Source organism: Protomyctophum bolini (assembly GCF_963924005.1).
Source record: "Protomyctophum bolini genome assembly, chromosome: 10".
In the NCBI taxonomy this organism is placed as follows: domain Eukaryota; kingdom Metazoa; phylum Chordata; class Actinopteri; order Myctophiformes; family Myctophidae; genus Protomyctophum; species Protomyctophum bolini.
The window spans coordinates 29,746,708-29,773,102 of record NC_137871.1 but is presented as its reverse complement, the minus strand read 5'-3'; the positions used below and the strand labels follow the sequence as shown (position 1 = coordinate 29,773,102).

General features: G+C 41.0%; 2 protein-coding genes across 3 annotated transcripts; both read left to right on the top strand.

The window, feature by feature from the left end:
• The first annotated feature begins 550 nt into the window (after window positions 1-550).
• Window positions 551-13,731, top strand: cul4b (cullin 4B). The gene is made up of 20 exons (XM_080773690.1): window positions 551-1,416; window positions 1,656-1,771; window positions 3,433-3,537; window positions 3,693-3,761; window positions 3,863-3,936; window positions 4,026-4,188; window positions 4,447-4,536; window positions 5,997-6,079; window positions 6,172-6,239; window positions 7,475-7,593; window positions 8,062-8,254; window positions 8,384-8,488; window positions 8,581-8,691; window positions 10,506-10,591; window positions 10,745-10,852; window positions 10,957-11,070; window positions 11,471-11,576; window positions 11,726-11,898; window positions 12,065-12,217; window positions 12,456-13,731. Exons 1-20 carry the CDS (start codon window positions 945-947, stop codon window positions 12,549-12,551), a joined length of 2,604 nt encoding a protein of 867 aa, XP_080629816.1. The 5' UTR covers window positions 551-944; the 3' UTR covers window positions 12,552-13,731.
• Window positions 13,732-14,812: 1,081 nt separating this feature from the next.
• On the top strand, window positions 14,813-25,402 carry lamp2 (lysosomal-associated membrane protein 2). Of its 2 annotated transcripts, XM_080774476.1 has the most exons (10): window positions 14,813-14,962; window positions 17,221-17,336; window positions 19,442-19,664; window positions 19,767-19,928; window positions 20,026-20,056; window positions 20,165-20,474; window positions 20,785-20,904; window positions 21,298-21,337; window positions 21,442-21,609; window positions 22,319-25,402. In XM_080774476.1, exons 1-10 carry the CDS (start codon window positions 14,917-14,919, stop codon window positions 22,456-22,458), a joined length of 1,356 nt encoding a protein of 451 aa, XP_080630602.1. In that variant the 5' UTR covers window positions 14,813-14,916; the 3' UTR covers window positions 22,459-25,402. The 2 variants fall into 2 exon arrangements, with proteins under 2 accessions (XP_080630602.1, XP_080630601.1); XM_080774475.1 differs by having other exon boundaries at window positions 20,026-20,474.
• Window positions 25,403-26,395: the final 993 nt, after the last annotated feature.

The following is a 26,395-nucleotide window of genomic DNA, read 5'->3' as shown; positions in this document are numbered from 1 at the left end:
CTTAAAGTGACAATCTTTACATTGAATTGAATGCTATTCATGTATGCAACCTATTTCAAGGAGACGGGTCTATTTTATTAAATTAGTTTGTTAAAATTCAAACAATTTCCCCTGAGAATAGCATAGCAGAACCTGTTAAAACTGCGAGTCTTTGTATAAAGTTGTGGAATTATGTTTTGTCTTGAACGTCTTTAACTATTCAATTAATAAACCAATCTCATATTTTATGGTTACATTTCGGAAATTAGATTATGTCTTAACTTATTTTATTTCTCCCTAATGGGCGTTAAACGGGCCCAATATTATTAGGATTTAACTTTTTATGCACTGTGTTTACGTGAAAGATGGGTGAGCTTGTATTCATATTGGCATAAAAAATGACAACAAAATGAAGATCTAAAATCAAATCATTATAAAAAAGTTTCTAGTCTGCAATGATTGTTTGCTGTCGTCGTGGCGCCATCTAGCGACCAAACTGATCTGAAAGAAGGAGCTCGTGTGCAGGCAGGCAAAAACTACTTTTACACAAAGTACTTCCGGTGGGGTCATCGAATTGCTTTTATGAGTGAATATATCCAGAGTTAACCGACAAATGTCCCGCGCCATCATCAAAACCTCCATACATTGACCCCTTTTATCCGAACACCGTTTAGTTTTGTCGGAGGCTTCGGCGAAGTGCTAATAGCTCCACAACGTGGTTCGACCAGAGAGGCCAGAAGAGGAAGCAGAAGACAACCATCTTTCTTCTGCCAGGCAGCAATAACAAGAGAGAAAGCCCTGAGGAGTTTCACATTTATGATCTGTTCCAAACACCTGAGGAAAAGACTGGCCCTGTGAAAACCTCCAGCAAATAGAAGCCTTGGACACGGATATCACAATAACCCTGCAAACCTGGAGGTTTGGTATTACAGGACTGGCTATTAGAATTAGTATTCCATTTGTTCATGTTTCCAACAGGTTTACCTTCCCCTAACCCCCCACCACCGCCAACCCAGGAGGCTAGTAGACCACCAGCAGCTTCTGATGTCAAACAACACACAGACGGCGGCATCACGTCTAGTTCGAAGAAGAGGAAAATAAACAGTTCTTCTGAGAGGGACGATATTGATACAATTTCTTCGTCTCCTCCCAAAACCCTGAATTCATCTTCTTCTTCCTCGTCGTCCTGCTCTTCCAGCACGTCGCAACACATCCAGAAGAAGTTGAGATTCGAAGACTCTGTGGATTTCATTGGACTGGATGTGAAGATGGCTAGTGAGGAAGCTGCGTCTTGCTCGAATAATAAGAGCAAAAATGCGTTCCTGCCCGGTGGAGTTGGGCACCATGCAAACGGACTCACGAAAAATGCAGGATCAACCACCTTTTCCAACAGTAAACCCGGTGCTGCAAAGAAGCTAGTCATCAAAAACTTCAAAGGTAGCCTGCATGATGTGTTGATGACTGATGTAGCACCATTGATTGAGCACCTGGTGCTGCTGACATACCTCAAATTGTTATTATAGCATTATACTTCAAATGGGGACAACAAAACCATAATAGTTACATACTGTATATACTGTAACTACACGTCTGTGAAACCGTAATATCACAATCATGCATTTGCTCAGGTAGGCTATTATGTTTTTTATATCAGTTTTCACACCTTTGTACCACAGAAAAGCCCAAGTTGCCTGAGAACTACACACAAGAAACCTGGCAGAAGCTGAAGGAGGCGGTAGAGGCCATACAGAACAGCACTTCTATCAAGTACAACCTAGAGGAACTCTACCAGGTACATAGGCGCAATTTGCAACACTAGATTTAAATAATGAGATGAATCTAGAGTTGCAATACCCTCTATTGACAGCCCAGCCAGTTTTTGGTTTAGACTAGTCATTGATTAGACCAGTCATTAGTCCTACAACTACAACCTATCTCAAACCCTCACCCTAACCTAGCCCCACAAGTCAGAACCCAATGGTACTGAAGTTTCTGACATTTTTGAGACCCAACGGCTTCCACGGCACAGGAGAATTCGCAGCGGTGTACGTTGTAAACTAAAGTTCTTAGAATCAGAATCACTCAAACGAACAGAAGCCCTCAAACGGCGCAGAAACGACATATCCGACGATATTTATGTCTGCGTTCTATCATTTCCATACGAAAACACATCAACGCACAGGGACCCAATGGGTCAGCCCGGTTCGGCACGATAGATTGGGCTGACCCAGGGGGTTCCGAGAGGGGCTAACCCTAACCCTAACCTCCAACAAAGCTAACCTTAACCCATGTCTAACCAATGACTAGTCTAAACAGTATGCCAAATATATCTGCTTGCATTAAACAACATTAAACTTATCAACATTGCAGCTGTAACCCAAGCTTGAATTATCCTCTTTCAATTGGCAAATTGTTTGTTTCATAAAAAAAATCTGAGTGTCTGAGTTTGGAGGCACTCGTTTTCTGCATCGTGCTGCTGCCTCCTGCATGTGCATTATGAACAGGAATGGCACAGAATTTCTTGACAGAAAGTAGCTCTTAACATGTCTAAGTTGGGTTTTTATGAAACAAACACTTTGCAGATTGCAAGAGGATAATTCAAGCTTGCCTTACAGCTCCAATGTTGGCGAGTTTAACATTGTTTAAAATGGTAAATGGTGCATTTATATAGCGCCTTTATCCAAGGCGCTTTACATAGATTGTGCATTACATTCACCCATTCTCACACACATTCATACACCGATGGCGGCGGAAACCATGCAAGGCACCAACCAGCACATCAGGAGGAATTAGGGTTTCAGTGTATTGCTCAAGGACACTTCGACACTAACTCTGGGGGAGCCCAGGTTCGAACTGGCAACCTTGCATTTCCCATCCAGCTACTCTACCCCTGAGCCATACAAGCAGATCGGAAATGTCTTCATTGATCAATGGGCTGTCAATGCCTCGAGGGCATTGAAGATTCAGTTTTTGACGTCATGAATAAAAATCAAAACTATTCATAACAAAAATCTAGTGTTGCAAATTGCAGCTACCATGAAAATTCAATGTCATGATTAATGTGGCTAAAATAATTGAGATTAATGATATTATCACAATAATCAAAATATGGTTAAAACCACTTTTTTGGAAAACGCTTTGAATAATGCGTTAAGCTGGACCAAATATGTTTTTCTGACAGCTAAACATGCCCTCTTTCAGAAAAATCCTGTAAAAATATATTTTGTATTGAAAAAGTTACTAGGCTGAAATGGCACCGAATAGTAGGAATGACCTGTTAATGATTATCGTACCATCCTTACCTACAGTATAATTAGTGACATGATGGAAAGAAGATGATGCCAAAAAAACTCTCCCATGACCTACATTTGACTTAAAAAGGTTATGTGACATCTGCAAAAATAAGTGTTTTCTGCACTGTGTTGATGTATTTGTTTATTTTATTCTAATTAGGCGGTGGAGAATCTCTGTTCCCACAAGATATCTGCCAAACTCTACAAACAGCTGAGGCTGGTGTGTGAAGATCACATCAAGGCACAAATTGACCAGTTCAGAGAATATCCTTTCCTGTTTGTTTCTCTTTGTTCTCTCTCGCTGACTCAATTTAACTATTTTCTTTGTATATCCTAGTATTATGGATTATGAATTTATATTGTTATATAGAGAGATGCCAAAAATTGTTCAAAGTCTGTACTACCTTAACAATTCTTACAGATGCCCTGGACAGTGTACTTTTCCTTAAGAAAATAGACAAGTGTTGGCAAGATCACTGCAGACAAATGGTAAGTTCTGTCTTTATTTTCTCATGTACAAAGTCTGATAGCCATTAAATACATTATCGTAACATCAGCTAACATGTTTAGTTATTCTTATTCTTCCACAGATCATGATTAGGAGTATATTTTTGTTTTTGGACCGCACCTATGTTTTACAAAATTCTATGCTGCCATCCATCTGGTGAGTAAATCACTTAGATTAGCATTATGTAAAACACTACAGGATGTTTTTCTTATGTGAGTGTTGAATGAAGCTACTCTGGTCTGCAGGGACATGGGCCTAGAGCTCTTCAGGTTCTATATCATCAGTGATCTGAAGGTGCAGAGTAAGACCATTGACGGGATCCTGCTACTCATTGAGAGGGAGCGTAGTGGGGAGGCCATCGACCGTAGCCTCTTGAGGAGTCTACTGAGCATGCTCAGTGACCTACAGGTAAATGGACTTGTACAGTACCCTTTCTCCCTATAAGTTCTACCTGAGGTTCCATTTCTACCGACCTTAAAGCGTAATTTGTACACCATTGCACAATACGTCATGATGAACCACATTGTTAGCTGGAAAATCTGTTTTCAGTGGAGCGACAACGTTGTCTGTTAGTTTGGCATCTGGTGTTTGATGTGCTGTCAAATGCAGCCTTGAAAAATCGCTTTAATGACATGTGTGACATGATGTTCTCTCCAACCCTGACAGATTTATCAAGACTCCTTTGAACAACGCTTTTTGGAAGAAACTAATCGACTGTATGCTGCAGAGGGACAGAGGTTGATGCAGGAGAGAGAGGTGATTTATTGTGTCCGTTATGTGTACAGTGTACATCCTGTGGATTATTGTGTGTTCCCTGTTGAAATACTGACTTTTTGCTTTTGATAGGACTTGTATATATTACAATATGTAGTATGTACAACATATCTCTGCTTTCAGGAAGAAACCACCTAAACCCCAAAAAAATTCAGGAAAACCTTTTTAAAACGATGCAATACTGCCTCATCAATTTGTTGTGACTTATATTGTCATTTACTTGCATGAGAGGGGGAGAGGTGGAGTTGGTTGCTTTAGCAGACAGTTTGAGGCTCCAATGGAGTTAAGAGGTTTTTTTCTGAAGCTCTTTTTTATATTTTTCATTGGTTCAATATTTTTTAACCAGCACACAGACATGAAGGGTGTTCAATAGCATTGATTTATGGGGGGAAAAATCAAAAACTTCAAAAATTGAGTTAGGCGGTTTCCTCCCGACAGCAACAATATGTACAGTACCGGTATGTACACCACTAATTACCACTACTAGTTACTCATGTAGTTTAATGTTGCAAAATTCTAGTTAGAAGTAAAAATCTTATAGCATACATACAAATACACTCATTGGCTCCAACTGCACCTTAAGTTAACGCAAACCCTCAAATTTCTTTATCAGCCAGTTACATGGCAGCAACTCAATGTATTTAGGCATGCACACATGGTCAATACGACGACTGACCTCATGCCTCATTCTATGCATGAGGAGTCCAAGCTGCTTCTTTTCACCTGACGGGGGAATTTCCCTGGCCGGACGTAGCGTGTGGAAGGAACACGTTATTCCGACCAGTTCCTTTCCCCTCCATCAGGCGCTGGTCAGGGGAATGCATTTTTTAATGCTATTAAGATTGAAAAAATAGAGAATATAAATAAACAAAACTTTTTGGTCTTAAGACCTTCATCAGAACAAGGATCAGGATCTTTTTTTGTTGCAAGTTCCCGGACAAGGCAAATAAGTGAAATGATATGGATTACCTTTTGTTTTCTTTCATATCGTTGCTCGAGTGGAAACCTTCTGTCCAAAACAGTTCCTTTCTTTATTATTATTTTTAAAACTATTTTGAAATAGTGAAAATGGTCGATCTACAAGCTCACAATACTACACAGTGTGTGTGTGTGTGTGTGTGTGCGTCTATGTTTGTATGTATATATATATATATATATATATATATATATATATATAAATAAAACATTTGTTTTAAAGATTTGTGGTCATGGACGGGACTGAATGAACACGCGACGCACTGTCATGCCAGAGCCTATATGTGTCATGCGCCAGGACCACTTGGCCAACTGGTGCCCCACATCGCACACTCTTGTATGATTAAGTAGAGCATTAATAAACATCAAACGTTGAAAGAGTTACGAGGCCACAGCAACAATATCCAGTATTCACTAACCCCCATTGAATTGAAGATGCATTGTAATATCATTACTATTTCTGTTAGGTGCCAGAGTATCTCCATCATGTTAACAAACGCTTGGAGGAGGAGGCAGACAGGGTCATCACGTATCTTGACCAGAGCACGCAGTGAGTAGTGGGCAGCCAGGCATGGTCTTTAGTTTACAACTAAAAACTGAGGACAAAGACACGTTAGTCACATGCCCTCTTATTTGTTGCAGAAAACCACTTATTGCTACAGTGGAAAAGCAGTTGCTGGGTGAACATCTCACTACAACTCTCCAAAAAGGTAACATTTATATGGGATTATAGACCATAGGATTATTAATAGCCACGTGAATCTCTCTTGTTCGTGTAATTATATGCTTTAGCTCTTTATATCTGTTACCCCTCTGTTACCATGCTCATTTAAATTGTTGTTTCAATTTTGTGAAGCACTTTGTTGCGAACGCAGTGAGCACTTACTATGAGACCTAGCAGATCATGTCTGTCTGTGTGTGTCTGTCTGTCTGTCTGTCTGTCTGTGTGTCTGTCCCGCTATCCAAATATGGAGTGTGTTGCATCAGCAATCACTCAGCTCCATATATGGGCACAAAAGGGGCCAGGTCCACTCAGCTCCATATATGGGCACAAAAGGGGCACCATATAAGGAGTCCCCAAAGCAGCTATACGTCCAAAACCCAAATATGTACGAGCTGCGTTCGCTTCCCGCGTTTGCGCGTCTTACTCGTAACATTAAGTTGTTATTGTTATTATTAGTTGTGGTGGTAGTTGCGGCCATAGGTCACAGTTTACTATTCAAACCTTCCCGTCGGTCGGTCACGCCTTGTGACATTACGCTTCCATATATGGTCACGCCTCGTGACACGTCACGCCACCTTGAAGATAACGACACTGACCTCATCAAACCCTGGATAGCCATACATGGAGAAGACTGGATCCTCATCACCTAGATCTGCATATATGGAGCTGGCAAGCAACTCTACATCTGACCTCAAACCCTTAGATCTCTATATATGGATACCTGTCCTTTGAAACTATAGACAGCCCGCCCCAAAGTTATTAGTGCAGCCGTACTCGGCAGCCGGCGAAAACTAGAGTTATCAACAGACCCGGAAATTAATGCCCGGCCCTACCTGTGCCCTCCTCAAACCCTATACACTCAAGACAAGACCCCCGCTGCCACCCTTAGATCTCCATATATGGACCTGACCTGTTCTGTCATTTCATATGTTGATCTGCCCTCATCAAGCCCTGTACACTCAAGTCACGCTCCATATATGGCCAGTACATAATTCATTCCATGTTGATCTGACCCCCCATGCCGTCACCCAGGCGGATGCGTGCACACAACCTCGTCGCTTCTCGCCCTCAGGGCGTCTTACTGGTAGTGTTGAGTAGGTGTATGATAAATGAAGTGCTGGGCGTTAATGTTGTGTCCTGAGCTGTCATAATAATGGTGGAGATAGTCATTTGGTCATGTGTTGTGCACATCTCTTATCTCTGGCTTTTTGAAACTCCTAGGATTGAATCACCTACTAGACGAGAACAGAATCCAGGACCTATCTCTTCTCTATCAGCTCTTTAGTCGAGTGCGAGGTGGTGTTCAAGTCCTCTTGCAACACTGGATATGGTACATTAAGGTAGGCTATTTCTGGATAGTTATGACAGTTGTGGCATACTTCAAATTGAAGTTGGCCAGTTAACATTTTGCGATTTTTGCCCATTGGTAACATTTATGAGATGTGATTGAACAGAAATGGTAGAATAGGTGGAGAGGTCGCACACACCAAGAATATACTTTCAAATGATTTATTCTCTACATCACAGGATAGCCTTCGTCAGTGTGATACTGATGAAGGCCAAAACGTTTATCCTGTGATGTAGACTAAATCTTTTGAAAGTATATTCTCGGTGTGTGCGACCTCTTCACCTATTCTACAATGTTGAATGAATCAATGTTGTTAAGCTGGTGACGCACCATAAATCAAAGAGCCATAAGTCATCTATTGAACAGAAATGAAATCCCTGATAAGTCAAGCGGTGACGCACTAAATTTCAAGTTTGACTTTGATTAATTCTTTTTCCGATTCTCGACTCTACCATTTTAGACCTTTGGCAGCACAATTGTTATAAACCCAGAGAAAGACAAGACAATGGTGCAGGAGTTGCTGGACTTCAAAGACAAGGTGGATCATGTCATCGATGTGTGCTTCATGAAGAATGAGAAGTTTGTCAATGCCATGAAAGAGGCCTTTGAAACTTTCATCAACAAAAGGCCAAATAAGCCTGCAGAGCTCATAGGTTGGCACACTGTCATTGTTCTTACCCCCACTCAGTTGTTAGACGATCAATAAACAATTAATAAAATAATTATATTCACATAAACAATAAGTGTTCTAAGCTAAATGGTATGTCTGTTTGGCTTTACAGCAAAGCATGTGGATTCGAAACTAAGGGCAGGAAATAAGGAAGCAACCGATGAAGAACTGGAGAAAATGTTGGATAAGATCATGATTATCTTCAGATTTATTTATGGTATTGTTTCCTAATACTTTTACCTCCTTTTTTATGACACAAAAATAAAATAATATATTTGATCAACCTTAATTCTTATATTTATCTTCTAGGTAAAGATGTTTTTGAGGCCTTTTACAAGAAGGACCTGGCCAAGAGATTGCTGGTGGGAAAGAGTGCCTCTGTCGATGCTGAAAAATCTATGTTGTCAAAACTGAAACATGGTTAGTATAAAAATCCATAACTCTCACCCAAACTGAACTTCACCTTTATTCACTTCAAGAGTTATAGGCCAGTGAGGCAGCTGACTTGCAATTCTTACACCAACGTTCTGGGTTCACATTGGGGATCTCCACAGTTAATCGTTTAGCCATTTGTTTCCCCACCCCTGGAAATGAGTCAATGGAATTGAATTGTGGATCGTCAACAGCCTCTGTGATTTTATTGTTCATTTCATCAGACTGGCTAGTACATTAGCCATGCTGTCTTTGTGTATGTCTGTGCCATCAGTTCTTGGGCAAGGGTCCTTACACTCAACAAACTGTAATTCGCACTAGATAGGTATCAAACATGTTAACATAGTTCCTTAGTTAAAAATAATAATAAAGATTGACACAATTATTATATTGACTTACTTGACTTAATCCTCTTTACCCCGTTGAGGGGCATAGGGTGTCCACCAGAGCTCTCCATCTAAAGGGCCTCACACACCGTCTGCGAACAACGCCTGTGCCGCGTTGCTGCGCACCCGGTGTGTGTTGGGCTTTACTCTCTTCTGGGCCTGCGCTTTTGCTTCCTGCCAGCTCATTCCAATGTCCTTTAGGTCCTGGAGAGTGGAACGTCTCCAGGTGTTTCTTGACCTACCCTGTTTCCTCTTCCCCTGTGGGTTGTAGTCCAGGGCCTGTCTTGTGGTGTTATCTGTGTCCTTTCTAAGGATGTGGCCTATCCAGTTCCACTTTCTCCTTTTGATGGTACTAGCTATACTGTCCTGTTTTGTGATCCTCCATAACTCCTCATTTGTGGTTTTGATGGGCCACCATAGCTTGAGGATGTAACGCAGGCATTTGTTTACGAACACCTGGAGCTTGTTTATTAGGCCCTCGTGGTTTTCCATGTTTCAGAGCCATAGAGCAGGACGGTCTTCACATTGGCGTTGAAGATCCGTAGCTTGGTGTTGTTAGAGAGCTGTTTGGATAGCCAGATCGGTCGCAAGATCCTAAATGCCAGCTGTGCTTTGCTGATTCTAAGCTCTATATCCCTGTCTGCTCCTCCATCCCTGCTGATGTTGCTCCCTAGATAGGTGAAGTATTCCAGATCTTCTATGGCCTCTCCAAGTGTGATGGGGTCATGTATCCTCAGATTTATCCTCATGGTCTTTGTTTTACCGGTGTTGATCTTGAGCCCAAGCTGTTTGCCTGCAGTCTGTCTGTCTTCTGTTGCATGTGTGTGGGGTTTTCAGAGAGTAGTGCAAGGTCATCTGCAAAGTCCAGGTCCTCGAGCTGTGTAAACTAGGTCCACTGGATTCCTGTCCGATGATCTTTGGTTGTTCTCATTATCCAATCAATGGCAATGAGGAAGATCAGAGGAGAGAGGAGACAATTATTATATTAAAGGAGCTTAAATGAAAGCCTACCATTCTGATAAACATTAATTCTGTGTACATGCATTTTTCTTTCTTTTTTCTGGGTTTGGTGTGTGGGTCATCATACCTGAATTCCAGGCTTAGGGCCGATTCATACTCCTGTTTCGGCGCTGTAGTGCCGAAATGATTTCGGCTCGTCAGAAATTTTCAGTAGCACCGAACAGCCGACTTTAGGACGGTACCCGCCCCCCCGAATCTCAAATGACGTCAAATTGTAGGCTCTACAGAGCCGAACCGACTTTTATTCGGCTCTAAAATAGGAGTATGAATCGGCCCTTAAGCTACACCCAAGGCTGGAATACAACTAACTGAATAAAGATATTTCTAGCTGATTGCAAATCTATCCGGTTTTGACATCCATGGTTCACTTTGACTTTTAACCTTTATTTGTTCCAGAATGTGGTGCAGCATTCACCAGTAAGCTAGAAGGGATGTTCAAGGACATGGAGCTTTCTAAAGACATCATGATACAGTTCAAACAGGTAATTACTGCTACAAGGACTGTATTTCCAAGCAGAATACCCTCTGCATTAAATCTTGTGTATTTGACACAGAGGTGAGGTTGGATTAAAATAACTTTTGCAATAAAATGCAATTTATATTGTTTACTTATGTTTCATTTGTCTCTGTGATAGTATATGCAGTGCCAAAACATCCCTGGCAACATTGAGTTGACAGTCAACATCCTTACCATGGGATACTGGCCGACCTATGTCCCCATGGAAGTACACCTGCCAGCTGAGGTTAATACTGACCAATTATTTACACTTTCAAGCTCTGCCATTTTATGATGTAGCCACATTAATATTGCCATTTCTTTGTAACACCTGGTGTCATCAATGTACAGATGGTCCGACTGCAAGAGATTTTCAAGACTTTCTACCTGGGCAAACACAGTGGCAGGAAGCTGCAGTGGCAATCGACACTAGGCCATTGTGTCTTAAAAGCTGAATTCAAAGAGGTATACAGTTGATTTTTGAGGGCCCTCCTATATTCAGTTATATTTTCCTAAAACAAACATTAAATGCCATTGACAATGAAACCAGAATTTACTGAGCAAATCGGCTATATTTGTCCTACACAAAGAGTAAATTCCCATTGACAATAAATTAATTATGTACGATGATAATAGCACCCCCACTTCACACAGGTGTGATTTTCATTTTAAAGTGGTGCAACCACTTTAAAGAAACAGCAATGTCAGTCCCTGGCTGTGTGTCCGTATCCCTATGTTTAGGGTACCAACAGGGGGAGCTGTTGCACCACTTACTTCAGACTGGTCTGATTTTCTTATCAAGATGGTTTAGTTTGTACTCTCTGACGAGAAATCTAGAACAGTTTCTTGTTTTTCTTTTCAACAGGGGAAAAAAGAACTACAGGTTTCCCTGTTCCAGACACTAGTGCTACTGATGTTTAACGAAGGAGAGGAGTTCACCTTGGAGGAGATCAAACTAGCGACAGGAATAGGTTAGTGTGTGATCACAGGCAAGGATTGATCCTCAACAATATCATTTTTACTGTTAGAAATTAGCACAGCCCATTGCCAGTGCTACAGTTTAGTCAGCATTCCTTGAGATAAAATTATGTTCATTTTCTGTTGCTTGTGTGCATGGCAGAGGACAGTGAGCTGCGACGGACGTTGCAGTCCCTGGCATGTGGGAAGGCCCGCGTCATCTACAAAGTCCCAAAGAGCAAAGATGTGGAGGATGGTGACAAGTTCTCCTGCAATGATGACTTCAAACACAAGCTCTTCAGGATAAAAATCAACCAAATCCAGATGAAAGAAACGGTACGTCTCATGTCCTTAAGATTTGACAAAACCAGTGGGTCATGATACAACGGTGTGACAAACTATAAATTACCATTTAAATGGGTCTGCTACTCTGCTTGCTTCATGGCTTTGAGGTGTATGGATTATTTTCATCGTCATCATCATCATCATTGTTATTTTCTAGGTGGAGGAGCAAGCCAGCACCACAGAGAGGGTCTTTCAGGATCGCCAGTATCAGATTGATGCAGCAATTGTTCGGATCATGAAAATGAGGAAGACTCTGAGTCATAATCTCCTGGTGTCTGAAGTGTACAACCAGCTCAAATTCCCTGTCAAGGTGATTAAACATCCCTACCCTCCCCAACCCATTCCATATTATCAGGTTATTCTGAATAGATCTAATTGATATGGCTCACTTAAAAATGAACTATCAATGCTGTGATGCAATGCTACTACAAATGTGAAACGTGTTGTCTTTTGGAAATGGAAGAAAGCTTAGAGGAAATGTAAATCTATAACACTAGGAGGGCTTTATAGGTTGTTTCATAGGTTCTGACCCATTCTGCCCCTTTCAGCCTGCTGACTTGAAGAAGAGAATAGAGTCTCTCATCGACAGGGACTATATGGAGCGAGACAAGGAGAACCCCAACCAATACAACTACGTGGCTTAGAAAGAGAACAGGACAGAGACAGAAAAAGAGGCAGGCAGTCCAGTCAAGCTCAAGGCTTTTCTTGAGTGCTCTGTCTCGAATCATTGGCTCCAGTGGATGTTACCATTATCCTCTTCAACCCAGCTTCAACCGACTAGTGAATGGATACTGCTCCACGGGACTTTGTCAGGGGTCTTGTGATCCTGTGGCCTGCATGCCCATTAAAAAGAGAATATTGGCCGTGTATCTCAAAGCAACTGAGAATTGGACTACCTTGGACAAAAAAAGAAGACAAACCAATGTTTTTTTTTTACCCTGTTTGCTCTTTTTTTATGGAGAGGGTGGAGAGAAATATTTATTTTCAAACGTAGTCTTCTTTATCTGTCGTTTATTTGAGGCATTCTGCTCCTAGTTATTACGTCACTTTTGTTTCCCTTTTAGTTCACTCTGTATCCCAAGGAAACACTCACACACCTAACATTGCTTTAACTGTGAGAAAAGAAGAAAAAACTAATAAAAATGATGCTTGTTTCTTCAGTCAATGTCAAATGCGAGACCAATGGACTAACATTCACACTAGGATTTGATGTTGATGTGGTGGATTCTGTGTCAAATGCGTGCACTTGCAGCTATGTTTAACGATTTTCAAGGAGATAACGTACCTATCTGTGATAGCTGTTTGTATGTCATGAACAACCAATCTGTGGGATATACTATTTAGGTAAATTATGCTAGACTGACAGCATGTGCCAAAAAAAGAGCACTTCTGTTCTAGGATTTGTTCATTCTGCTAAACAAGTGTACACGACATTTGTATGCATTTGGTTTCCCCTTCGCGCTTGCCATACATTTTTGTACATACTTAACAGTGACATTTTACATGCGCCATTTGATATGCACATGTATTTTTAGTTTGTTTTTTTTGTTAACCCCTAGAGAGTGTAGTATCTACTAAAAGCACAACATTTTCAGACACTGCACCCCATGTTCCTGACCTGAGCATAAATCACTCCCAAACATATTCATTGTAAGTCTCCCCGTGGAGCTTGCAGGTCTTGCTTAAGTGGGATGAATGGGAGTCGATTGTCTCAACAGATGACTACTGATTGAGAAATCACGCTTGACTAGACTTTAAATGCCCTGTGTCTGTATGAGTCTGTTAGGTTTATTGCTTCAGATTAAAACAAAACCGTCAAGTGTTTCAATATGTTTTGTTTTATCCTTTCAAAAACATTTTAACCCTTAAGCCTGGTTTATATTTTATTGTTTGATGGGTGGGGGGAAGGGGGGGAATGTACATCCACTTGCTCTGGGCTAGTAAATCATCTATCCGCAAATTATTTTGACTTTATTTAGCCTATTATGACATGCCCAAAAGACTGATGCAATGTTTAAACTTGTAAATTGCTGTTCCCCTTTCATGTTGCATGGTAGAGCTGCTATTATCTAAACCTTGTGATTTATTTTTCTTTTAAAATAATATAAAATAGGGACGTCAGTTTATTTTATTATTGTATTGTAATTTCCCCCTGATAATTTTTCCCTGAAACTGCTTATAGCGAGTATCGCACTGGACCAGGGCTAAAACTGACAGATTATCTCTGTAAATGGGCAGATGCTTTTTTTAAAGATTTGTTTTTGGCTTTTAATTCTGTTTTTATTCATAGATAAGTGAAGATTGACAGGAAAGAGGGAGAGAGACAGGGGGATGCTGCAACAGGACTCGAACACGCGACACGCTTGTGGTATGCGCCTGGACCACTAGGCCAGCGGGCGCCCACAGTTGCTTTTGTATATATTTAAAAAAAAATACAAAACAGGGCAAGAAAAGACAAACACACTAACAACCAAGTTATAGCCTACATTCCCTACAACAATACAACATCAGAGCCAGGGGGGATTACTAACAGAAAACATTAAAGAGTGAACACAAAGCAACAGTTTTCGCAGCTTTTGTGTATGTGTAATATTTTTGTCCGTTATTACGACAAATATGACGAAACAGCGACACAGCCTCTTGCCGCTTTGACAAGTTGACAACAGACAGTCATATGACTTCCATATCCTGTCACACTGAGATCAATTTACTTTGCAAAAACGCGGATCCGTTCGTGGTCTAAAGCGAATACGGAAGCGGTGGGTATGCACATGTGTTTGAACGGCGCAAATGACCGGATCCAATAGGCGGGCTCTAAAGCGGATCAGGCTAGTTGATTTGGAATAGAGGCCAGGCTTTTGGTAAGCCTGGTGGTCATATAGACCTAATGAGCCTGGTGACGCGGGTCGTTTACCGTCAGAGAGGAGCTGACTGACTGTCCCCGAGAAGCTCCTTGCTTGTCTTCGGCGTTGACAGAAGTTCAAACAAAAAAAACAACAACCATCCACTATGTTTCCCTGTGCACTTCTCGTTTTGTTCGTGTCGCTCGGCACCGGTACGTAACGATAAAAACGTTTTTTATTTTAATTCTAAATGATCGTTATTGCTATATTTGTCAATGTTGACGCGTTTAGACTACGCCGCAAGAGATACTGTATGTAATGTAATTTCGTCCCGGCAGAAATGACTTGTTTGTTTTCAACTTAGGTTGCCGACCCGGGAGCTGAGAGAAGCGTGTGGTGCGACACTTCTGTCAGTTCTTTAAATGCTTGTTTATGGGCATTTGTCGTCGCGCGAAGGGGACGCGAGACGTTTAATTTAACGACTCCATTAATAATGGAAATGGAGAAGTGACGTGATGATGAAACTTGTGTGGTTTTCACTGTACAGACGGTCTGTGTAGTTCACAGGCCCGCGGTACGTTGTCGGGCTCCGTCTATGATCTGAAATGGAGTTGCGATGCGATGTTAGCCGCAGTCAATGTATGGTGTTTTATGCTGTCGTCGGTGGCGTGTCATTCATAATAGTTTGTTTGCATGTGTTTGATGAGCCCATTGAGCCACGTAGAGTAAAAAAAAGCAGCAGAAACGCGGTCATATAACGGCTGCGGTGCAGGCAGTAGTCTGTGCTGTTGTTGTGCTAAGTTTTCCGCTATGTATGTAGCTAAAAAGCCTGGCGAGCGTACGGCGGCGTCGCGCGCCGAAAATAGCCGATCTGCAAGCTTACAAAGCGTCGTATGTGCAACCATATATCCATGTGTGCAACGCCATGTGAACTTGCAGATCGGCTATTTTCTGTGTGAACGACACTGGCAACTGGCAAGCGCAACTTCCTGTTAAAACAACAACACAGTGAACACACAGTGGTGCTGTTTGATGCAGCGATGGGTGCTTAGCCTTAGATGTATGTAATTTACCTACAAATTACGTTGAATGGCTACAAAAAATATGATCTATGCACGTCACAATATCGTTATTAACCTCGTCATTTAGGTGTTTGTTTCCCAGCTCGTTTCAGTGGTGACTGAGACTGCGTTGGTTTATTGTGAGCTCATTAAAGCCTGTGATCACCTGTCCGTGTGGTGTGTATGACTCATAGTAGCCTTTGCCTTGATGACAAAGCACAAGGTGGTTGGTTCAATGTTTGGTCACAAAATAATTAAACCCGTCTGAAGTGACCTTTGCCCTTCTATAGTGTTGAGAAAGGTAATTGACCATAGAAGTGGTCTTATGACATATAACGTTATTTTAAAACGTTTTGATAGTAATTTGTTTCTTTTTTAAATTATCAATCAACCATTGAACTGTTATATTGACCTCACAAGATCTAAATGAATTGCACAACAAAGTTTGAAATATCAAAGCCCTAATATTCAACGTCTCTTGGTGGCACTGTAGAATACCACAAATATTACAGATGGACAGATAAACTAGACTTACCAATTCCAATAAATGTCTTCATTGAAGCCAATAGCCATACCCACCACAGTATATATATCAAGGATGATGAGGTCACCCAGGGTCCGCTCACTCCGCTGGAATCCGTTAGTCATGAAATAGGCTAGTGCTTGCCCCATAACATCCTGCTATGGTCACTCTAATCTATGACATAGGCCTTGTACAGTTCTGCTAAATGCAGCTGAATTGTGGCAGAGCTGAGACTGCATTGATTGGTTAGCGTTATTATATGTGGTAAATGGTCTGCATGTGCTTTGTTCAATAAAATAAAGTGTTATAACGCATGAATAACATTAAAGCATCCAGGACATCACTAAAGAAAATGGAAAAGCTTTTAAGGATTCTGCTTTTTTATGTTTATGTTGACATTTCAAAGACAATAAATCCACAGCTAAAAAGGAAACTGCCACTCCCCAAAATAATTTAGTCTTAAGTTAAGGGCACAGAAGGAGAACAAATATATCAAAGTAGAGATCAACCATGCGACACCAAAATGCAAGCACCATCTCTATTTATTATTTGTAATAATGGTGTGTGTGTGTGTGTGTGTGTGTGTGTGTGTGTGTGTGTGTGTTGCATAGCGTCTGCACTGTAAAGTTGAAAGACCATTAAGGCCTTTAATGCTATTTAATGACCTCTGCCATTAAGGAAAGGATTCCAAATAAGCCTGCTGGCTTCTTCCTTATCTTGCACGGTCGATAACTTGTTTTCTTTGAATATGTATTGTTTCTGTTTTATATTACAATGTGCTACTGCTAATAAACTAAACTTAATCCGAAACCGAAATGCCCTATCTGTAAATAGATTTCCAACTTTTGATCTGAATAAACAGGCTAATGTCTTGCTTTTCTTGCAGAAATCCAGTGGTCTCATGCTACTGTGGTGTCTGTCAATGGCCCCGATGGCAAGTTATGCCTGTATGCTGAGCTGATGATGAACTTCTCAGTCACATATGACATAGGTGGAGATAAGGTCAGTATCTAGTGCTGATATATGCGCACATTTTATGGACAGTACTTGGTATAGCCCAACGGCCAACATCCTAGTTAATACAATGATTGCACAGTGTTCTGATCTATGGCAAAGTAGCTAAGCATTATTACACTACTAGTCTCGAGACAGACTGTTGTTCAAAGGAAAAGAGGGTGCTGTTTTTCCTTTATATTTTGACAATGTGCCTTGAATATTAGACGTCTCTCGTGGAAGATAATGTGATCATGGGATCCTAAAATTGACGAGTAACTGCAAAGCAAACAGGTTTTCACAACAAGGCATTTTCTAGTTAGTGATTTTCAGAGTCATGTCCTGTGATTGTCTTAGCATGTCTGATTACCCAGGGGCAGGTCACGCTGCAGAGGTCGGCTCAATTTATATTGTATAAATGTTACTCCATAAATAATCCATACTATTCTCTTCCCATGTTTAACTCTCCCAAATTGTGCTACTTGTAAGGCCTGATTTACACTGACAGCCAAATCTAGCCTGAATCAGATCTGTGTCACTTCAAGATAGAAATCCGATTTGCTTAAATAAGTCTAATTGCAGACAGGTCACATGGAATCCGATTTTTTTTCCAAATGTGACTTGAGTCACAATGGCCTCAGTTACATGCACAAAATGTATTCAGAATGAATTAATTAATTCCGAACAGAGATTCATACCCAACTGTTTAAATGGAACCTGTGCGCTATTACCGACCGTGCCCACTGCCCAGACTGTCACGGGTCCGTCGAATGGAAGCCCATTTTAAAGAAAACATAAAGCTAAAAGCGCAACTGACTAATTGAGTTTGCGTGTGGCTCTTACGAGTCCGACCTACTGTTGGACGGCACTCGTCAGTCACCACAGAGAGCTATTTAATAATTACGTGCCACTATATTGACGAAGTGCACGTTAATTCATCCGTCAGTCAGCCGTCACACAGAATTTGCCCGACAGACCGACACACAGACAATTCCTGGTAGGTAAACTCAACGATGCGGTGGAGGCTTGGGGACTTCAGGGAAAGTGTGCATGTGTTCACAACACGGTTCCATGTTTCACCCATATACTGCAATTGGCAATGGCACTGTAATTCGCCGATGGGTTTGTAAATAGTGCATTTTATTATGGGGAAAAGAAACTGGTGTATTTGTCTTTTTTTTTATGGGTAAAATAGCGCAACTCATACGGAATGGGATATTCTATTCCAATTGAGGTGTTTACATGAGCATTTTCATTCTGATGACTGGAAAGAATTCATTCCGAATGAATTTGTGGGGCCATGTGAATGGGGCCATTCAGAGGTGGTTTCAAATCTGATTTAAATCCGATCTGAGGAGATCTGCCTCAGTCTGAATGCAACGACCAGATGAAGTGAACCAAGTCGCATATCAAACTATCCAAAACGTCACTTGCAGCACGACCCGATTGCTACTGTCATTACAGAGCGTGAGTATTTTCATTAGAGAGAGAGAGAGAGAGAGAAAGAGAAACTAGAGCAAAAGAAAGAAAACAAGCGAGAGGACAGAAAAGAGAAAACAATAGTGCAACACACGTTTGTTTTATAGGAATAATGTCACTTAATTATGTCAGCACTACAGCGGACGCCGGACAGACGGTGAAATCTGTACCAAAGTCCTGACGTCACTTGCTCATCCCCTTGTCCAGGGTCGCAGAAGTTTCATTTTTAAATCATATAACTATTGTTGTCCAAAAATAAATAAACTGTCTCTGCGATATTGTTGGGGGTGTGTGTGTCTGTATCGTTACAACAGTCATTTGCGATCATTTGTTTAGTTTTGGAACACTGTTCTTATTTGACACAATATAAAAATGTTATTGGATTCTGATGGGGGGGGGGGGGGGGGGGAGAGAAAGAAAGAAAGAAAGAAAAATCTGATTTGACTTGATGTGACTGCAGTCGGGCCATATAGACATTTAAGTCACTTAACTTGTTTTCGTTTACTTGTCACTCACTCATACAGGTACAAGCAGTGTTTGTTAAGAGAGTTGGCACGCTATTGGCTAGTAACTATTACTGTGGAATTGCAGTAATTTTGTTAAATAAGGTAATTCATTCTCTTGTTGCTTTTCAGAATGAAACGGTCGTCTTTGAACTTCCTGACAGCGTGACAACAGATGGCAGTGTTTGTGACGACACAATCTCGACTCTGAAGCTGAATTTTCCAACAGGACACACCTGGACTGTGACATTCTCCCACAGTGACAAAACATACCAATACCAATACCAGGCAGATATCATCACCTTTGAATATAACCTCAGTGACCGGAGCTTCTTTCCTAATTCCATATCAAATGGTGACTTTGAAAACCTTTTATGAGATTGTGATGTTAAACAAATAGTTTATTGCTTTAGAAGTTTAGTCTGTATAATGACATTGTTTTTGTTGTATCTTCCAGACAAGGTTTCTGTGACAGTAATTAAGCCCATTATTGATGCGGACATGGACACCTGCTACTCTTGCAAAAGTAAAGTTGTGCTCCCAGGCGATGCCGTCCAGCAGACACTGTGGAATGTGCTTATACAGGCGTTTGTGAGTGATGGGAGTAAGAGTTTGAGAAGTAAGTACTAGGCGCAGATTCCTACCTGATCCCATGCTCCATGCCACATTTATCTCTGCAGTACAAGTAACACACCACTGATCTATTGTCTGTACAGCTACCCCATGTGCTGCCGATACATACACCACTGCTGCGGCCCCCACCACTGCTGCGGCCCCCACCGCTGCGGCCCCCACCACTGCTGCGGCCCCCACCGCTGCGGCCACCACCGCTGCCACCACCGCTGATACCACCACCGCTGCCACCACCACCTCTGCGGCCACCACCAACACTCCCACCACCATCGCTCCCACCACCGTCGCTCCCACCACAGAAGCACCGGGCAATGCCACCACAGAAGCACCGGGCAATGCCACCACAGAAGCACCGGGCAATGTCACCACAGCAGCACCTGCCACCACCACCCCTACTACTGTACCCACCACCACCCCAACCCCTACCGTGCCCGCACCTGTCACAGGGAATTACATCATCAGGCCTGATGAGAACAGCACAGCCTGTCTGTTGGCTAACTTTGGCTTGCGGCTCAGTTTCAAGCAAGGAGAGGTATGTGTACAAACGGTACACACGTTTTAAGTTTAACACATGAACCCTGGTGTCCCATATTCTGGGCACATCATAATAGGCAAACATTCGGCAAACGTGGGCAGATCTACCAGCTCACAGCACATCGTGTTGAAGCGATTTGATGTGGAGGGAAACTAGAGGGGCTAAGTATAGACCCTTGGGGTACACTGGTCAACAAAGTATATAATGTACACATACAGTAGTGTTTAAACTAAAGCCTCTTTCCTAGAGAAGCTGTAGCATTCAGTGATCGTCCTTGTTGAGTTGTTGTTCCGTCTTCCCTACTCAGAAACCCCTAGAGATGAACCTGGATCCCAATGGGACTGTTGCAAGTGGAATCTGTGGACAAAACACCAGTGACCTGGTGCTGACCTCAGACACCATTACCCTCATGTTCACTTTCACCAATGTAAGTCCCTTGAGCTGAACCTCAAACAAGTTTCCCTAAAGTAGACTGCAGTGTGTGTGTGTGTGTCACTACTACTTGAGTTGTGGCAAAGTCTTTGACAATTTTCTTACAAAAGTGACACATGTCATCACAAGATCACATTTTATCTTGTCTTCTGCTAATGTAGTCTGCCTTGAGTTACAATTACACTGTAGCACTGATGAAGGCCATGTTCAGTGTTTTCAATTCTATTTTTTACCAACTATTGACGTTTTGTACACTTTAGAAGTATTTTTAAACTTTGTGTTGTAGGTAAAGTTCTGGAATTAGTATTGAGAGAATTGTATGTAGGCGTAGATGTAAAAAGATGTAAAGCATGTTATTAAAGTGTCATTTGTTTCTATTGTTTAACAGGAGACAAACAAATTCCACCTACATGCTCTGAATGTCACTGGTAAGTAGTAACCTCACGCTTGACCCTGTCAATGAGGCACAGCACTGACTGGCAAGTTCCTTCAGAGTCGTGAGTTGACATACTGCATGTGCGTTCCATTCCAGGACTGTTTTCTGGAGCAAACAGCAACCTGAGTCTGTGGCAGGCAGCTGTCGGCAGTTCCTACATGTGCAACAAGCAGCAGAGCTTCAACATCACCGACTCGCTCACCCTTTACACATTTGACCTGCGAGTCCAACCCTTTGCGGTCAGCAAGGGTGTTTTCAGCACAGGTAGGCTACTCTTTGATACAGTATATCTTGCAAAACACGTTTCCTGCTGAATTGTCACTATCCATCCACTGAGTGGAATGTGATCCTCCCATAAGAGGCTCAGAATACCCCTATACTGACTGAGAGTTTAAACTACATTTACCCTGTCGTCTCTTGTGGGCATGTTGCTGCCAACAAGGGTTGATATATTAAAGCTTAATGCTATATTTGTCATACAATTGAGCATATACGTAGGGCTTTAGTGGTTTTAACAAGATGCTGGCATGCATGGGTAGGGAAATACAGGTTTCAATTCAAGTTTATGAATGGAGTTCTATTCTTAGTACAGCAAATGTTATTTGACTGAAATGGGATAACAGAATTTTGAGTCACAAGGACACATTGAGAAAGGTTTAGGTTCTTGTAGTTACTGCTTGTCATGGTGAAATATCTTGCTCGGTTAGAAAAGAATAATCCGAAAATATTCCCCTCATCGACTTCAATTGTATGATGAAACAGCTCTCAGAGTCACTATTGTCGTCGTTTGATGAATGCAAACAAAGACGATTCTGCCTATACAGTAGAACATCACAAAACCTAGTATGGCAATACAACGATAACCGTCTGTGATCCTGGTGTGCTGCTGCAGTGTTTTGATTCCTCTGAGTGTATTAACTGATCACATAACACATTTTCCCTCCTTGATGATCTATTCTCTCTCTATCTGCAGCCCATGAATGTTCAATGGATGACACCAGCATCTTAATCCCAATCATTGTTGGCGCTGCTCTGGCTGGCTTGATTCTCATTGTTGTGATTGCTTACGTGATTGGTCGGAAAAAGACTTATGTTGGATATCAGACCCTATAAATCCACACTTTGATCCATTCTTTGTAAGGGGTTTCCAAACCTGGTCCTTGGGGTGCAATTGTTTAATTGGTAACTTATAACTAAAGTACACTGATATAGAAGTTGGTGAGCTCTGACTAGCAGAATTATTTGATCTTAGCCATGTAGTTCATTTAACAATAGGTCACATGGTAAGATGCAGTGTTGAATCACAGAAAGGTGAGACAAAGAGATTTCATTTTTAAATTAAACTCGTTTTCTACTAAATTAACCCATTTAGACCTGAGGCTGATTCTTAAAAACGCCTCCTAAAACCTGACCTAAGATTACTTTTACGTTTACTGAAAACCTTGAAATTCTTACAAAGAAATTAAAATATGTTGCTATATGAGACACAGAAGTGTATGTGGAGGTAAAACAACGTATAGGTAGAACCAGTTCTAAATGGGTTAACTAAGAAGCCAAAACAAAATTACAAAGACGGAACTGAATTTTGATAACAATTCTCAAGGACCAAGCTTGTCTACCTCTGACGTGTGTTAATTCTTTCATTGTTTTCTGTTTTCTCTCCCAGTTTTATTTTTTATTTCTTTTTTACGAGCAAGCACAATATCTGCCCCAGCCCTAATTTTGACACTCAGTAGCATAGGCCAGGATGAAAGAAACTCCAATGAATCAGAAAGATCTCCCTCAGTAATCATTATCTCAGGATATTTGGACTATTCCTGGTTAGATGGTCCTAGAATGTATATATGCTCTCTACATAAGTGAGATTCCAGGTGTCTTCTACAAAAGGCGCTGCACTTCAGTGCCCAGTAAAAACTTTGGGCTGTGCTACAGATCGTGGGCTTGCATCTTCCCAGTTCCCACAGACATTCCTTTTTTTGTTTCCTTTTGTCCTTATTTATTATTTGTACACATTTTTGTTCCCACCTTTCTTTTGTGGTTTTGTTTCATTCTAAAAGTGCCATACATTGGCATATGGCATTTCCACACAAATCAAAAAGTTGGTCAATTAGTGATTGTATATTCAATGATACCCAAAACTTTAAGAACTACAGCTTTGCAGTCCCTTTTCATTTCATTTATTTAGTATTTCTTTCGTGTGTAGAATTTGGAAATTCGTAGTCCGAAGGAAATACATCCATGTATATTTCCCCTGTAGAGCAGGTGAAAACCTTGGAATGACACTGTCTTGATGACATAATAGTTGAAATGGCTGCAATCGTTTTCAAAATGTGCAATTGGAGTTTGCCTAAAAGGTCAGACTAATTTTGTGGGATCATGAATCCAACATTTGAAAAGCCTAATTAGAGAGTGCTCATGAGTCATGGACCAGAAAATAGACATCAGTCTGTTAACCTTTGTGAATCCATGTTGGCATTAGGTTTAGAAAAGGGATGGGTGTTATGGAAAGTTCGCTAAATGTGTGGCAAATCTGCAAACAACACTAGCTTTCTTCACAAATGTTTCATAAAAGGTGTCTAGTCTACTATCACCTCTCAATTTGTTCCAACCCAACTCCCTAGGGAAACTTTGTGACAGCTGCGGTACAACCTATATCATTTTGCTTTATATCACATGTGACGTGTCAAACTAGGGGGTTTTCATGATTCTGAATCGATTGCAAGCATTCGTTTTGCACGAAACCCACTCCTTGGGCTAAATTCGGCCATAGCCACTTGCCCAAATGTGCCCAAATGTTCTGACCTCATCACATTTGTGATGACTGCTATGGCCATTTTTATCCGAAGGTTTTTTTGTGCAAAACTGGATTCTGAATCATGAAAACCCCCTAGTTTAAGACGTCACATGCTACATAAAGCATAATGAAATTTGGAAAAGTTGCCTCATATAGGTTGTGAATGGTACCCCAACTTTCAGCAGCAGTCACCTTCATGAACACATTTGTGAAGAAAGCTAGTGGTAAGCATTTGTTTTGCAGATTTGCCACACATTTCGCTAACTTTCCCTAATGAGTTGTTAACTTTCTGCACAATGGAAGAGGAGTTTCATATATAAATGCACTAAGGCGCTCTTTAAGTTTGGCATATTTTGAATCTATGCTGCAGTGACATACCAGTGGATAAGCGATCATTCAGTCACCTCCTAGGTAATGAAGGTTTGCAGGTAGAACAGTGGAAGTGAATTCAACCTGTGCAAGTTGTATCAATGGGAGTGTCCGGGAGCGTTATTGTCCACTGTGTGTGTGTGTGTGTGTGTGTGTGTGTGTGTGTGTGTGTGTGTGTGTCGGTCGGTCGATCGATCGTGATATGGTAGTTGCTTTGTGTATTTTTGCTTTTCTTTCTAGAACGGTGTGCTAGCCTAGCTCCAAATCTGTAGTTTTTTGGCTTATTAAGCTACAAGCTATCGGGTATCTAAAGCAGAGGCTGCACTGGAGTGAGGCTAGGAACTCTCAACATCGGACACGAGACTGATCTTTCCGTTTCAAGATGCTTGCGATCAAATTAATCTATCCATTTCCTAAAATGTTCCAATGTGTGTATGGACAATAGATATATGTTGAATGTGAACTCCATTTTTGCTTGTGATCAGATTTGCTTGTGGACTTATGTAAGTTTCAGCTTTTATATAAAATTGTTTTGCCTTGATTCTTTATAAGATGGTTCTGCAGCACCAATGTGGATAGATCTATCAGCTCATGCTCTCAAAGATCATTATTATTATGATGGCTTTGTGCCTTACATTTCCTCATTCTCAATAATACTGTACAGTTCATACTTTGATTTCCCCTCATCAGTTTTCAATATTCTTATTTACATTTAGCAAAGGGAATGTGTGCTGCAAGTCCATCCTCTTAAAAATCACTTGTGTTCAGTTGCTATACAAGAATGCTGATTTGCATTTTTGTAGGCTCTTTAAGCTGTAATAAAATGGGATTTGGAAAAATATGTCGGAATGGACCATTTTAATATTATGAAAATAAAAGTGTGTTGGTCCTTTACTGGAGTAAATGTTTATTTGATTGATGTTTGTTCTGCCCTTTCTTTGTTGCATTTAATTCTATTCTATTCTTCCCCCTTACTACTTTTGTTGACTTTAAACGGGTATCTTATTACTGTCCATCGTATGTGTTTCTTTTTCTCCTGTCCAGTCAGTGATGCATTCATTCACTTATCTGTTCTCTTCATTCTTGTCTAGCTGTGGATTGCCAGGCTGATCCGGAGAGCTTCATTGTTCCAATAGCAGTTGGAGTGGTCCTTCTTGTTCTTATTGTAATTGTTCTTGTTGCCTATTTCATTGGAAGAAAGAGAAACCTAGCCACTGGCTATGAGTCTTTCTAATTAAGTGGTTCCCAAACAGTGTGCAGAAGACAAATTATTATTACAATTTATAAAGCTATACAAAACATTAATTATTTTTAATTTATTGTTCAGAACTGCACTGTTTACCAGGTATATGGGAAAATGAGGCCTGTCCCTCAGATGTGATTAGTGGAACGGCCCTTTAATGACCTGGAGGTCTGTCAGACCACCTATGATTGTGTGCTATGTTTATATAAACAAATTTCAAACTGGTGTCCCTATTTTGGGCATGTCGTTATAGGGACAATTTTTGTATTCTTAATCTTTCACAAAAAATGTCAAACTTTGGGGAAATGGCAATCAATACAGGTTTGCCTTGTGATACTGTCTTGACCATTGGTGTGCATTGGGCACAAAAGGTTTGAAAATAACTTGTAGACCTTGTATATAACTAATGTATTCTCAGATGTTCATGATACTGAGGGTAGTCAGTTCATTGATCAATATGAGTTTGATTTGCTGCCTGTGCATAATTGCGAAGATCTGTCTGATCAGTCTCCTGTGTGTATTGACGTTTCCAACTTTCCATATAGTCGTTTTGTCTACACTCCTAATTCTACCCCAGATACAGCACTAATTTTGTTTTATTACAGCAGTATTATTAATTTAAGTGACTACTTTTATCTCTGGGA